We start from the raw sequence: 15,293 nt of genomic DNA on the forward strand, positions 1-15,293 counted from the left end.
AAAAAGGTGACCTACAGAGTGGGAGAAAATATTTGCAAACGATGCTACCGAGAAGGGCTTAATTTCCAAAATATACAAACAGCTCATACAACTCAGTAACAAAAAAACGCAAACAACCCAATCAAAAGATGGGCAGAAGGCCTAAACAGACATTTTTCCAAAGAAGACATACAGATGGCTAACAGGCACATGAAAAGATCTCAATATCGCTAATTATTAGAGAAATGCAGATCAAAACTACAATGAGGTATCACCTAACACCAGTCAGAATGGCCATCATCAAAAAGTCTACAAATAATAAATGCTGGAGAGGGTGTGGAGAAAAGGGAACCCTCCCACACTGTGGGTGGGAATGCAAATTGGTGCAGCCACTATGGAGAACAATATGGAGGTTCCTTTAAAAACTAAAAATAGAGTTCACCATATTATCCTGCAATCCCACTCCTGGGCATATATCCAGAAAAAGCTCTAATTCAAAAAGATACAATGCACCCCAATGTTCGCAGCAGCATTATTTACAATAACCAAGACATGGAAGCAATGTAAATGTCCATTGACAGATGAAAGGATAAAGAAGATGTGATATATATATATACATAATGGAATATTACTCAGACTTAAAAAAGAAATGAAATAATGCCATTTGCAGCAATACGGAGATAGTATGCAGAGATTATCATACTAAGTGAAGTCAGAAAGAGAAAGACAAATATCATATGGTATCACTTATATGTGGAATCTAAAAAAATGATACAAATGGGACCTCCCTGGTGGTCCAGTGGTTAAGAATCTGTCTTGCAATGCAGGGAACACTGGTTCGATCCCTGGTTGGGGAACTAAGATCCCACATGCCACGGGGCAACTAAGCCCACATGCCGAAATGAAAGATCCCACGTGCTGCAACTAAGACCCAACGCAGCCAAAATAAATAAATATTGTAAAAATAAAATAATTAAAAACTGATACAAATAAACTTACAAAACAGAAATAGACTCAGACATACAGAAAACAAACTTACAGTTACCAAAGGGGATCGGGGGAGGGGGGATAAATTAGGAGTTTGGGATTAATATATACACCTTACTATATATAAAATAGGTAGGACTTCCCTGGTGACGCAGTGGTTGGGAATCCACCTGTCAATGCAGGGGACACAGGTTTGAGCTCTGGCCTGGGAAGATCCTACATGCTGTGGAGCAACTAGGCCCATGCGCCACAACTAATGAGCCCACGCTCTAGAGCCTGCAAGCCACAACTATTGAGCCTGTGTGCCACAACTACTGAAGCCTGCGTGCCTAGAGCCCGTGCTCTGCAACAAGAGAAGCCACCGCAATGAGAAGCCCATGCACTACAATGAAGAGTAGCCCCTGTTCGCCGCAACTAGAGAAAGCCTGCGTGCAGCAATGAAGACCTGACACAGCCAAAAATATATAAATAAATTTTAAAAAATAAAATAAAATAGATAAACAAGGATCTGCCACATAGCACAAGGAACTATACTCAGTTATCTTGTAATAACCTATGATGGAAAAGAATCTGAAAAAGAAGATATATGTATGGATAATTGAATCACTTTGCCATACACTAGAAACCAACACAACATTTTAAATCAATTATACTTCAGTTAAAACAACAATACAATGAGATATCCTGCCACAACCATTAAGATGGCCACTATCAAAAAAACAAAAAAAAAACAAAAAACAACACACAGAAAATAACAAGTGTTGACAAGGACGAAGAGAAATAGGAATCCCTGTGTACTGCTGGTGCAGCTGCTACTGGAGACTGTATGGTGGTTCCTCAAAAATTTAAAAACAGACTACCACATGATCCAGCAATCCCACTTGTTGGTATACATTCAAAAGAACTGAAATCAAGGCTGTGAAGAGATATTTTCACACCCATGTTTACAGCAGCATTATTAACAACAGCCAAGAGGTAGAAGTAACCCAAATGTCTATTAAGGGGTGAACAAAACATGGTCCATCCACATAATGGAATATTATTCAGCTTAAAAAGGAAGGAAATTCCGGAACATGGTACAACACTGGTACAACACAGATGAACCTTGAAGATATTATGTTAAATGAAATAAGTCAGTCACAAAAGGACAAATACTGTATGAGTCTACTTATATGAAGTCCCTGGAGTAGACAAATTCATAGAGACAGAAAGTAGGATGGTGGGGGCTCGGGGAGGGGGAAGGGGAGTCAGTGTCTAATAGGGACAGAGTTTCAGTTTTGCAAGATGAACAGTTCTGGGGGTCTGTTAGGAGTGTAATTGTTTCCTCAGTGCAGGTTCACTAAGTTCTAGAATCAAATTTATTTAGAGAAACCTGTGAATTATGCCAAGAGGTAACCAACATATTTTCAAAATACTATCCAACCAAGGGAGAATATTTAATACTAACACAACACTATGCGAGCACTGAGACTTCAAACTTATTAATGTTGGATTTGTTAAAGTCATGAGTTTTCTCAAGTTCTAAAAGCGAGTCACTCCCTTAGCAAGATGTAACCAAGCTAATGGGAGAATGAAGAAATGCCAGGAGGCACAACAGCTTCTGAAATGTGACACGGACAGAGAACCGATTGGGTGGGATGGGGAAAAAAACAAAAACTGAAGTACTCCACGTGAAGAAATCACCAAAAATGTGCTTCCCTGGTGGCGCAGTGGTTGAAGAGTCTGCCTGCCGACGCAGGGGACACGGGTTTGTGCCCCGGTCCGGGAGGATCCTACGTGCCGCGGAGTGGCTGGGCCCGTGAGCCATGGCCGCTGAGCCTGCGCATCCGGAGCCTGTGCTCCGCAACGGGAAAGGCCACAACAGTGAGAGGCCCACGTACCGCAAAAAAAAAAAAAAAAAAAAAAAAAGTGTTAAAAGGATATTACATTCTGTTTAAAAGTTTTTAAAAGGTTTTAACTTAAATGGTACAGGCTATGATTTTTCTCTAAGCCTCTTTCTAACAACAACAACAACAAAAAAAACCCAGTATTATACGAAATGAGATTTTGTGTTACCTTGATGCCTATCTATGGCTGACTCTGATGCAATTAAAAAAAACATCAATGTCAAGATTACAAAGATGTTAATAGTTAAGGATTAAGACAGCAGTTTTGACCACTGTAAACTGCTATGGCCTCTGGCCTTTGGAAAGGAAGAGAAAAGCAGATTTTTCAGCATCAACTGGTGAGGGAGAGAAAGGGGAACGTGAGGCTTTCCTGGGAAGAGCGGAAGCAATCAAAGGCGAGACTCCAAACTCCAGGAGAGTCAGAGGACTTTTAGCGACCCCCACCCAGGGCCACAGCCTCCAACCCAGTGAGCACCTGCCACAGCCCCCAAGGGTGTCTGACCCCCACCTCCTGCAGCTGGAGAGGAGGGGGTCTTCCAAAAGGAAGCCCAAGGTTGCCATTAGAGCCCCCGAGTCCCAGGCCCCAAGGGCTGGTCCTGAAAGATCAACAGGCATCACTCAATGACAGAATAGCAGAGACATGTGCCCAAGGATGCTCGTTAATATCCACATCTCTAAAAGTCCCCAGGCCCAGCAGCTGGCTATGCAGCAGACTAAACTACAGAGAGAGATGGAAGACACAAGACAGGCTCTGGAAACTTCGACTGATGAAAGCTTCAGGCACAAATCAATACCTGACAGGTCCCACTCTTCCTACAGAACCTGCCTCAAAAATAATGAGAAACTGGGGGAATTCCCTGGTGGTCCAGTGGTTAGGACTCCACGCTCTCACTGCCGAGAGCTCGGGTTCGATCCCTCGTCAGGGAACTAAGATCCCACAAGCAGCTTGGCAAAAAAAAAGAAAAGAAAAGAAACTGAAATAAAATGGGGGAGAAGGACGTCTAAGTGTTGGCTTAACCTCCATTCCGCTGAGAGGCTCTTATACGAAAGGGGAGAACTCAGCCTTCCTGGCACGACGGCAGCCCCCTGCCTTTTCATCTTGCCTCTGCCCTGCAACCCCCAGCTCCTTCTATTTCCGAGGAGTTTTCTTTTAATGGAAATATCTTGTTTCTCATTATACAAATTATATATTATCACTATGAAAATAAAACAACACAGAAAAGCATAAAGTAGAAACAGCTGTAAACGAGATCATGCATGTAACTTGCACTGAACTCAAACCAATGGCACCATTTGGCACCATCACACTATTTTCCAACTCTTCCCTCTAACAGTGTGTCATGGCTGTACCTCCGTGTCAGGATGTACCACAGCATCTAGCATCTTTTTCCCAATTTTTTCCTTCAGATAAAATCCTTTAAGGCCGATACCGGAGAGGAGAAACCAAGATGGCGGAGTAGAAAGACGTGCTCTCACTCCCTCTTGAGAGAACACCAGAATCACAACTAGCTGCTGAACAGTCATCGACAGGAAGACACTGGAACTCACCAAAAAAGATATCCCACATCCGAAGACAAAGGAGAAGCCACAATGAGACGGTACGAGGGGCGCGATCACAGTAAAATCAAATCCCATAACTGGTGGGTGGGTGACTCAGATTGGAGAACACTTATACCACAGAAGTCCACCCACTGGAGTGAAGGTTCTGAGCCCCACGTCAGGCTTCCCAACCTGGGGGTCCAGCAATGGGAGGAGGAATTCCTAGAGAATCAGACTTTGAAGCCTAGTGGGAATTGATTGCAGGACTTCAGCAGGACTGGGGGAAACAGAGACTCCGCTCTTGAAGGGCACACACAAAGTAGTGTGTGCATCGGGACCCAGGGGAAGGAGCAGTGACCCCAGGGGAGACGAACCAGACCTACCTGCTAGTGTTGGAGGGTCTCCTGCAGAGGTGGGGGGGGGGGCCTGTGGCTCACCGTGGGGACAAGGACACTGGCAGCAGAAGTTCTGGGAAGTACTCCCTGGCGTGAGCCCTGCCCATATTATTCATTACTGCATCCTCAGCCCCCAGTGCAGCACTCAGTGGGCTCAGGAACAAGCAGACTCACCTGCTGCTCCACCTGTCACTCGGCATCCCCTCTAGGCCTCTGTGTCCCCTCTGCTTCCCCACACATGGCTGCCAATGTCACATGTGTGAGCACTGGTCACATGGAGGAAAAGGCGGGCGGCACTAAAGACAAGGGGACTCCTCTGGACCCTGCTGCCCGCCCTGAGGACCTTGCAAGTTCATCCAGTGTAGGCTACAAAAGTTCTAGTCAGCTTTGGAATGTGGGAGGGTTGTGTTTCTAAGTGAAGAGTGGAGTTGACTTTTTAGTACTCCTTTTATTTCTATAATCACTTAGATATAATTTTACCCAAAGGCATCACTCTTGACACATCTTTGTTCAAATTATGATTTGAACCTTCCTTCCAGGATATGCTTGGATGTGTATGTGATATACATGAATCGGAGTTCTACACTCTGACCCCACAGCATCCTTGTGAGAACACCACACGGGCTGTGCTCCCAGGGCTCCCACGCCTCCCCCGAGCTGAGCCATGCTGCTCTGTGCATGGGACGCAGGACCTACACCACCTCGGAGGAGAAAGCTGCCTCCACTGGGGTCTTGGGGATGCCCAAGATGGCATCCCAGCACTGCCAGCTCCACCCGATGGTGGGTGTGCCTGCAAGAGGCATTCAGCTCACGGCCAGTCGCGCAGTCCCCTTACTCAGAGCCACGGTCACAGCAGAGACAAGGCCGAGAGCCCAGATCTGGGAATGACCCTACAATGCAGGCACACTTCCTTCCTCGTTTAGGAAAGTAAATCTCAAAGATAAAAAAGTAATAAGGTCAAGTCTTCTGCCTATTTTCTACTGTTGAGTTAATTGCCAGAAATGCAGCAGCAGACAAGGCTGCAAGTGCATGTAGGAGAAGTCCTTAAACACATCATTAGTAAGCACCACACAGCCCTGCTGGATCCCTCGCAAATTCAAAATTCACTACAAGCTAAGCTCGGGGATGGCCTGCCCCAGATACAGTGCAGCTGAGCAGGGACAGGGAACAAACACGGCACTGTGACATGACAGCAGCAAACCTTCCTGGCACTTAGGAGGTTTAAACGCTTCTAGTTTAACTTATTTTTATAAGAAATCCTAGATTTACTGTAAACATTTCATTAATTAGGAAGCAGTTTTTAATATGCCTCTAATGATTCAACTTTGAAACTAAAGTCTGTAACTCCGAAGTTAGTAGGTCAATTTAAGTAAAAAGTATCCTGAGGGCTTCCCTGGTGGCGCAGTGGTTGAGAGTCTGCCTGCCGATGCAGGGGACATGGGTTCGTGCCCCGGTCTGGGAAGATCCCACATGCCACAGAGCGGCTGGGCCCGTGAGCCATGGCCGCTGAGCCTGTGCATCCGGAGCCTGTGCTCTGCAATGCGAGAGGCCACAACAGTGAGAGGCCCGCATACCGAATCCTGAAATTTTCAAGTTAAGCTGTTTCAAAATATTTTGTAACTATTTTTCTGTATAAAACAGAGTTGTCGGGGCATCCCTGGTGGCGCAGTGGTTAAGAATCCGCCTGCCAATGCAGGGGACACGGGGTCGAGCCCTGGTCCAGGAAGATCCCACATACCGCAGAGTAACTAAGCCTGTGCGCCACAACTACTGAGCCTGTGCTCTAAAGCCCGCGAGACACAACTACTGAGCTCACGTGCCACAGCTACTGAAGCCCGTATGCCTAGAGCCCATGCTGCGCAACAAGAGAAGTCACTGCAATGAGAAGCCCGCGCACTGCAACGAAGAGTAGCCCCCGCTCACCTCAACTAAGAGAAAGCCCGCGTGCAGCAACGAAGACCCAATGCAGCCAAAAATAAATAAATAAATAAATTTATTTATTTAAAAAAAAAAAGAGTTGTCTTAATTCACTACCTAACCAAAACAAAACAAATAGAAGTCAGCAGCATAGAAGACTGATAGGAGACTTCCACTGTCGCCTGTAACACTCATTAATCCCAAAGACCCACTCTTTAAGGGTAACACTGCTGTCACCAATGACAAGGGCACAAGCTTACAAAGCACTTTCTGTGTGTACCGCCACTCGTCTGTGTGTCTCACGCATCCTAATTCACCCGTCTTTACAATAACCTTAGGAGGTAGGCAGTTATCATCTTCATTTTTCACACATCAAGAAACTGAGGTCAACAGGTGAGGAACTTGCCCAAGGTTACACAGCAACGTGACAAGGAGCAGAGCAGGACTGGGATCTAAACAGTGTGGGCCCAGGGACTTCCCTGGTGGCGCAGTGGTTAAGAATCCACCTGCCAATGCAGGGGACACAGGTTCTATCTCTGTTCCAGGAAGATCCCACATGCTGTGGAACAACTAAGCCCGTGCGCCACAACTACTGAGCCTGCGCTCTAGAGCCCCTGAGCCACAACTACTGAGCCCACACGCCACAACTACTGAAGCCCGCGTGCCTGGAGCCCGTGCTCCGCAACAAGACACTGCAATGAGAAGGCCGCGCACCGCAACGAATAGTCCCCGCTCGTCGCAACTAGAGGAAGCCCATGCACAGCAACGAAGACCCAACGCAGCCAAAAATAAATAAATAATAAATTAATAAATAAATAGTGTGGGCCCAGAGTCTGAGCCCTTTACTAACCAGCTACATGGTCTTTCTCTAATAAATAAAAGTTATAGGCTTCAGCTTACAAAATAAACTCCTGAATATAAAGCACCACTTACTGTTTTACATACCAGGGTTGTATGGAAGATTTTACTTGACAAAGAGGTTCCACCACCAAAAAAAAAAAAGATTCTGAAAATCCCTGATGTAGGATATTAGTTGTCAAAATGGAAAGGGGCTGATAGGAAAGCTTAAGAATGCAGTGACTTCCTCTTACAGATGAGAAACAGTTCTTGCATCAGAAAATATAACTTGCACATTGAATAAAAACCACAACCACAACTGCAGGAAGGAAAAGGATGTTTCTCATTGTTTACGATTTATCTGAGATTTGTTCATCCGTTGGCAGATAAGGACCAGGAGACACTAAAAGCTTAAGAAAAATACATAGGAGAAGAAGAAAATGGGATGATTCTACCTGTAAATTACACATTTTTCCTGTCAAATGGGAAAAGGACCACCATTATTTTATTTTACCAACAGAATTCCTAATTCCAGCTTTTGAAAACTTTTATTCCATGAAAACATAATTTAAGACACTGAAATAAGTAAACAGAAGCAACTATATTGCTACAATAGTATTTTCTAAGTGTGGGTCATTTTAAGAGTCAAAGTCCCACGTGCTGTAACTAAAGCCCTCACTTGAGCTCCCTACAGCTTCACACTTCAACAGGAAGAGTGAAGTGGCCAGCACAACCGCACCTGGTTCTCTCAGCAGGGCTAGCAGGTACTGGATTCACCAGAGTACCCAGAGTCGCCAACACCGGCTGAATCACCACTGCACCCGGCCCACAGGGCCCAGCACTCATAGAAGCTCAACGGAAGAAAGAGGACAGCTGCATCCAAGCTGACAGGGCCACGAACCCTGTTCACTTCTCAAAACCAGCTCCCCTCTAATCTGCAAGATAAAATCTAGACTCTACGGGCTAGAAAAGGGCAGAAACCAAGAAATGTCAGTTACTCTTACCTTGTTTCTCTTTTTCCTTTAGTGGATCGGTGTTATAGACTCGGAATCCATTTTCCATCCCACACGCAAAGCACCCTAAAGTGTGAGACAGACAAATTAATCACCTCACTGGGGTCTCAGCTGAGGACCCCAGGCCTGGACCGTCACAAGCAAGGGGTCCAGAGACAGTGACCTCTCCCAGGAACTCTTGTGGATGCTCAGACCACACGAACGTGGTCTGCAAGTGTCACTACGACTCTCCTCATGAACTGTTATCAGATTTGCACGTCACTCCACTGCCCGCCTCAGGGCCCTTCTGGCATCCCGTGGACCAGGCTCACTTAACTCCAGCACGAGGGGTTCACCGGCTACTGCACCAGCCACTCTGCCACTGAGCACTTCCCTCAACTCCCGCCTCTAATGCTCACCACTGGCCTCCCCGTTCCCAACACACCTCTCGAGGACTGTATCAGCCACCAAGTCCTACAGAGGCAATGACAAACAAGAAAGTCCATGAGGACAGCCACAAAGCAGGCAACCCCAGCAGGTATGGACACGCCCAGTTGGGGAAGGGGGGGAAGGGCTGGTGTGGATGGTCTTCTAGAAGGCAGCTTGAGGTCTCCATGACCTCACTCCCACTTGGAACTAATCCTAACTCCCTAAACCTCTGTCATGGTCACCATCCCCAAGTCACACACCAGATTGTTAATGGTCCAATTAAAGGCACTGTTATGAACTGAATGAAGCACTCAAGTTTCAAGACGATCCTGTGACCTGGACTTCACTTGCCTAAGTGTGACCAAGACCACATTAATCTCCTTCAACACCACCATGCAGGCTCATATGAAGCTTGTGGCCAGAAGGAGAAACACCAAACCCTCCGCTTCTTTTTCCAAGACAAGCTGCAGAGCCTGGACCCTCACTGCGACCGCACTACTGGCCTGAATGCGAAAGCCACCCTCAGGGTCTCTTCCCCTGCTTTTGATCTGCGTTCCAGCGTTGGGAAGACATTATTCTATCCTATCTGCCACCCCTGCCCCCAACATGGAAAGCATGCTTCTATTTTTTGTCCAGGTTACTTATAAAACTGCAAGGACCATGACAGCCTCCTCAGGAGTTGGAGACTGTTCTGCAGTCAACTCTCAGGCACTTTATCTGGGCCTTTATCACGCTAAAGTACAGCATTACTTATTATCTCTAACTTATTCTGGGTTGTAACTCCCTCTGTGTTATTGTAATCATGTAATCTGGACAGGGGAACCAGAGCTTGGCTTTCTGGAAAATACGAAAATACAGAAGTTGAAACTTTTCCCTTTCTTTCTCAACTATTACACCTTCCACAAGTTTTAAGCCTGCACCTATCTTATTTGTCTTTGCCAGAACACATATATTTCTGACCAGACTTGTATAAAATAAACAACCAATCCCTACAAATCCACAAGAAAAAGGCAGACAACCCAAGAGAAAAATGAGCAAAATATTTGGACATTTCACAAAAGAGAATATCCAAGTGGTCAATAAACACACAGAATCAGGGAAATGTAAATACAATCTCACATATACCACAATGAGATCTACTAAACATCCACCAAAAGGGCCAAAATAATGGAAAATACACCAAATGTAAGGAGTGTGTAGAACTCGCATGGGAACTCTCAGAACTGCTGTTGGAGGGCAAACCAGGACAATCACTGCAGAAAACTGTTTGCACGACTACCGCTGTCAATTCTACTCCTAGGTATACAAGCCTCGCAGAAATGACAACATACGTTCACCAAAAGACAGGTATTAGAATGCTCACTGCAGCACCATTATGCTCATAATGGCCCCAAACTGGGAATCTACCCAAAGACCTACGAATGGTTCAATGGATAAATGAACTGTGATATATTCACACAAAGAAACACCACACCAATGAGAATGATCTACAATTATACTCAACAGTATGGAAAAAAAAAAATCTCACAAACATGATACTGAATTAAAAAGCCAGAAACAAAATACAATACGGATAGGCAAAACTAATCTATGTCATTGGAAGTCGAATGGGGGAGTGGCTGGAAGGAGCACAGGGTGGCCAGGTGTTTGGTTTCTTAACCTGAGTGCTGTGGAAGGTGTTTTCAGTTTGGAAAATTCACCAAGCAGAATACTTAGGATATGAGCACTTTTCTGTAAGAATAGTGTGCTTCAATTAAAAGCTAGAAGAGGGCTTCCCTGGTGGCGCAGTGGTTGAGAGTCCACCTGCCGATGCAGGCGACACGGGTTCGTGCCCCGGTCCGGGAGGATCCCACGTGCTGTGGAGCGGCTGGGCCCGTGAGCCATGGCCGCTGAGCCTGCGCATCCGGAGCCTGTGCTCCCCAACGGGAGAGGCCACAGCAGTGAGAGGCCCGCGTACCGCAAAAAAAAAAAAAAAAAAAGCTAGAAGAAAAGGTACTACAAATACCACAAGACTGGAAACCACTCACTAAGGAGGCTAGGCATTATCCTTGCTATTTTTTGGGTAGGGGAAATAATTAACGTATTTTACTTGGCTATCATACAAAAGTTGGCATTAATCTTCTCATTCTTGCTATCTTAACAAAACTTTTCCCCACACAGAAGTGTTCAAGCCAACAGCTGGTGACCAAGCACAGTGCAGAGGAAGCCGACTGGCAACAGGGCATCAGAACCACTGAAGGGCATTCTTCTACGCATGAGCCATATGCAGTCCACGCGCAAGTGCTCTGAGCCCACACTCCAGAACCACAGCAGAGTGAGCCAGCGAAGTCAGCCTGTGGCCTCAGTCTCGGTCGAGGCAGGACAAGCTAGTCTACAGAGAAGGTGTGTGTACTCAAACCCTGTGTTTCCCACGGGAAGAGAAAGAAAAACGGCAGCCAGATTATAGAAATGTACATATCCACACCTCAGAATCTTGAAAACTGTAATGCAAGTTATCTTTGGGAGAAGACAAAAGTTTAAACAATTTAAAATTATAAGCAGATGTTTCTAAAGTTGCAATGCGAGTGCTAAAAAAGCTGAGTAAAAATTAAAAATCAGTATAAAAACAAAATATAATGAACTCAACAATATGGCATAAATTTACATTATAGGAAATTAGGCTAAGGGTAAGCAGAAGCTTAAGTATAAAAGTATATTTTTTCCAGCAACACTGTAAGCTTTACTTGTAATTTATTACAATGAAATGAAATGGTTTTACAAAAGTGAGAGTGTATTTTTCAGACAACTGAAATATATCCATCTAAAAGCCAGTGCTGTATTTTCTAAATGATCTTTGATGAAACCTTTATAAAAAAACATTATAAACTTCACTGGTTTCTAAAATAATCAGCATCATCGTGAGCCTCAATTACTATACTGAAACTTAATACAAAGATGCCTCATCTGGCACTAAGGCAGGTGTAGAAGATCTTGCCTTTAAAGGGCCTCAGTCAGTAAGCTTTTTGCTTCTGTGTTTGCTTTTCAGGGCTGCCTCTCCCCTCCCCTACTATCAGCCAGTCACCTCTTTCCATTGAAAACACATTTCTTAAGGAGTTGTAACACGGTTAACTCTTTAAAGAGTTCTCAATTATTATCAGAACCTACTGAAAAACCTACTGGCCCTCCTATGGAAATCAAAACCCCAAATGTTCTGCCACATACTGCTGGATGCCCAACATGTGGCCCCAAAAGGGCACCCCAACGTGGGGCCACACCACCTGCGGTCCCCAGCCCAGCCGCCCCCATCCCACGTTCTTCCCCACGTCCACCTCCACCCCTCCAAGAACACTTCCTGCCCTCAAGGGCTCCTCCCCGAAGGAAAACCCCTGCCTCGCCTCGGTTCCCAGACACACTTAACTCTCCCGGGGCCCCACAGTCAGGACCTTGGAGCCATAACCCCACAAGCCCAAGTGCCCACGCACTGACACAGCGGGGCCACCTCCGCCTGGCCTATTTAACTCTACACCAAACAAGCTCCACAGACACGGGTCCTGCAGTTCCCGCTTCTGGATTCTCTTCAAGCCGGCTTCCAAAGCGAACACTCGGAACCGACGCGGGTCCCCCTCCCCGGGTGAGAGTGGGGCGCAGCCCCCCAGCCCGCCGGACTCGGAAACGCGAAAAATGCCATTTCCCCAAAGCCGTGCTGGACGGTCCGGTTTCCACCCAACAAAAGAATAAACTGTGAGTCCGGCGATTTTTTTTCTATGAAAATCAACAGAAAAGACGAGGACCTTCGCGGACGAGGTCCTGAGTCTGGGTCACCTCAGCGCGACCCCGTCCCGGCCGCTGTGGACCCTAAAGCGACAGGAAAGAACCGACGCCGCCCGGAAAATCCCGTCACCGTCCGACCGGGGTGAGGGGTGGGCGTCGGGGCGGTGGGCGAGCGGCTGGGAGGTGGGGCGGCCGGGGGGGAGGGGAGGGACGCCGGGCGAAGGAGAGGGAACGCCGTGGGGAGGGGAACAGGCGCCCGGGGAGGAGGGGACGAGCGGCCTGGACGCGGTACGGACGCTGCCGCAGGGCGCCGAGGGCGGGACCCCGCTCGAAGGGGCAGCGGCGTCGGGAGGGCCGGGGCAGTCGACGGGCTTCCCTCACCGTGGTCCTGGTTGAAGCCGGCGTAGAGCAGCCCGTTGCCGTGCGGGTTGCAGGGCAGGAGGTTCATGACGCAGCGGGGTCCACCGCGCCTCAGCGCCGCATGCCGCTCGGGGAGGCAGGCCGCCGGGGTCCCTCTGGCCAGCTCCGAGGCCGCCGCGGCCGGAAGCGAAAGGCCCACCGCCTGCGCGCGCAGCCAGAGAGCCGCGGAGCGCCGAGCACATCCACCCGGGGCCTGCCGGGCGGGGAAGGAGCTCCGAGAGCGTCACGTCTATGGGGGGCGGGGCCTGCCCGAAGAGGGCTGGTCTGGTCGGTTCGGGAGCGGGGCCTGGTCTGAGGGGAGGGGCCGCATCTGTGGAGGGCGCATCTGGGGGCGGGAACCACCTGTCCCAGGCGGGAGGAGACCCCCAGTGCCAACGAGCCCTCCAGGGGGCGGCGATTCAAAGGAACAGCCCAGGGACTTCCCTGGTGGCGCAGTGGTTGGGAATACGCCTGCCAATGCAGGGGACACGGGTGCCAGCCCTGGTCCGGGAAGATCCCACATGCCGCGGAGCAACTAAGCCCGCGTGCCACAACCACTGAGCCTGCGCTCTAGAGCCCGTGAGCCACAACTAGGGAAGCCCACGCGCCTAGAGTCCGTGCTTAGCAACAAGAGAAGCCACCGCAATGAAAAGACTGCGCACGGCAATGAAGAGTAGCCCCCGCTCACTACAACTGGAGAAAGCCCAAGCGCAGCAACAAGGACCCAACGCAGCCAAAAATAAATGAGTAAATAAATAAATTAAAAAACAAAACAGTGACAGCCTTGTCCCGTGACCCTCAGGAGCACGCAGAACCCAGTCCCCCACAGTAACTCGAGTCCCCCGGAAATCATGTAGATTAAGGTAAGCATAAGAGACTTTTCTATTTTTAGTTGATAAAAAGATAAGTATCTCAGTAAAAATAACAATGCATTATGGAGTTTTTAACAGGTATGCTAGTAAAATGTACGCGAAAATAGCAAAATGAGTGGAAGTGAGGAAATGGAAGTACAGGTGACCCTTGAGCAACTCAGGGCCACTTACACGAGGATTTTTTTCGATAGTAAATGCCTCAGGGCTACACTACCCTGGTTGGTTAGATCCACAGATGCAGAACTGCAGATACCGAGGATAGGAAGGCCGACTATAAATTACACGCGGATTTTCGACTGCGTGGAGGGCGGGCGCCTTTAATCCCTGCGTTGTTCAAGGGTTGACTGTATATGAACGTATGGACCCTTCCACCCCCTACCCTCCATCTCCTCAGAGAGAGACGCCCCACAGGGACACAGACCCCCCACGGCCCAGAGGTACCCACAGACAGCTGCCCCCAGGACACAGAATCCCCAAGACACAGAACCCCCCCCGCCAGGACACACAGAACCGTCTTCAGAGACACAGAGCTCCCCAAGACACCAAGCTCCCCCACACACAGAGTCCTCCAGATCACAGAGCCCTGCCTACCACCACCTCCGCCCAGGACACACAGCCCCTGGGACACAACACATCATCAAGTAAGGCTCTGGGCTTCCCAGCACCGCGGAGCCGGCCCATGGTCCTATTCCAACACAGTGGCCATGGAGGCAGGAGCGGCTGGCCCTAGGGTCCCCGCCCAGAGGGCCCTCTGGTCTCGCCTTTCATCTGCAAGAGGTAAGGTTGTTTCGTATGATACAGTGTTTAACTAGTAAAACAATCAGAGAACCTTTAAAAAGTTACCATCCATCACCCCCATTTCTAAAGTGGCCCACAGAGCAACGATAAAATTTTGCAGCAAGGAATCAGGAAACCAGCAGACAATGCTGACCAGCTTTGAGCCGCACAAGGCACTGTCCTCCAGCAGAAGTAGAAAGTTAGTCTCTGACGCGGCAGACAGGCATATTCTAGACCCGAGTGCCAAGTCCACTCCTGGGCTAGACAGCCGTCTTCCTGTCATCTCATCAGGCACAGAAAGAGCACCGGAGATTCTGGCACACACAGCCTGGCCACAGCGGGCAGGGTCGGATATGAAAGCTCCCTGGACGAGGCCCCTCAGGCTGATAGGGGCAGCATAAAGGCAAGACCCTGCATGAACACAGTCCAGAATGGGGCAGCATCCGAGCCAGCGAAGGCCAGACCGCATGCTGGTGCCTGAGCGGCTGCTGCTTTTACCAACAACAGCTTTAACCTTGCTCAGTCTTCATACCT

General features: G+C 48.2%; 1 protein-coding gene across 2 annotated transcripts in view; it reads right to left on the reverse strand.

Moving 5' to 3' along the window:
• The window catches only part of WDR45B (WD repeat domain 45B), a 29,844-nt gene extending 16,602 nt beyond the window's left edge, over positions 1 to 13,242 (reverse strand). Inside the window, exons 1-2 of one of the 2 annotated variants that reach the window (XM_082861746.1) lie at positions 13,093 to 13,242; positions 8,545 to 8,619 (exon numbers count right to left, since the gene is read on the reverse strand). In XM_082861746.1, coding sequence (XP_082717872.1) covers positions 8,545 to 8,619; positions 13,093 to 13,159 — 142 coding nt within the window. In that variant the 5' untranslated portion in view covers positions 13,160 to 13,242. The remainder of the gene's footprint in view (positions 1 to 8,544; positions 8,620 to 13,092) is intronic. The other variant, XM_082861747.1, reaches the window with a different exon arrangement.
• Positions 13,243 to 15,293: the final 2,051 nt, after the last annotated feature.

This window comes from Leucopleurus acutus (genome assembly GCF_964270905.1).
Source record: "Leucopleurus acutus genome assembly, chromosome: 19".
Taxonomy (NCBI): Eukaryota; Metazoa; Chordata; class Mammalia; order Artiodactyla; family Delphinidae; genus Leucopleurus; species Leucopleurus acutus.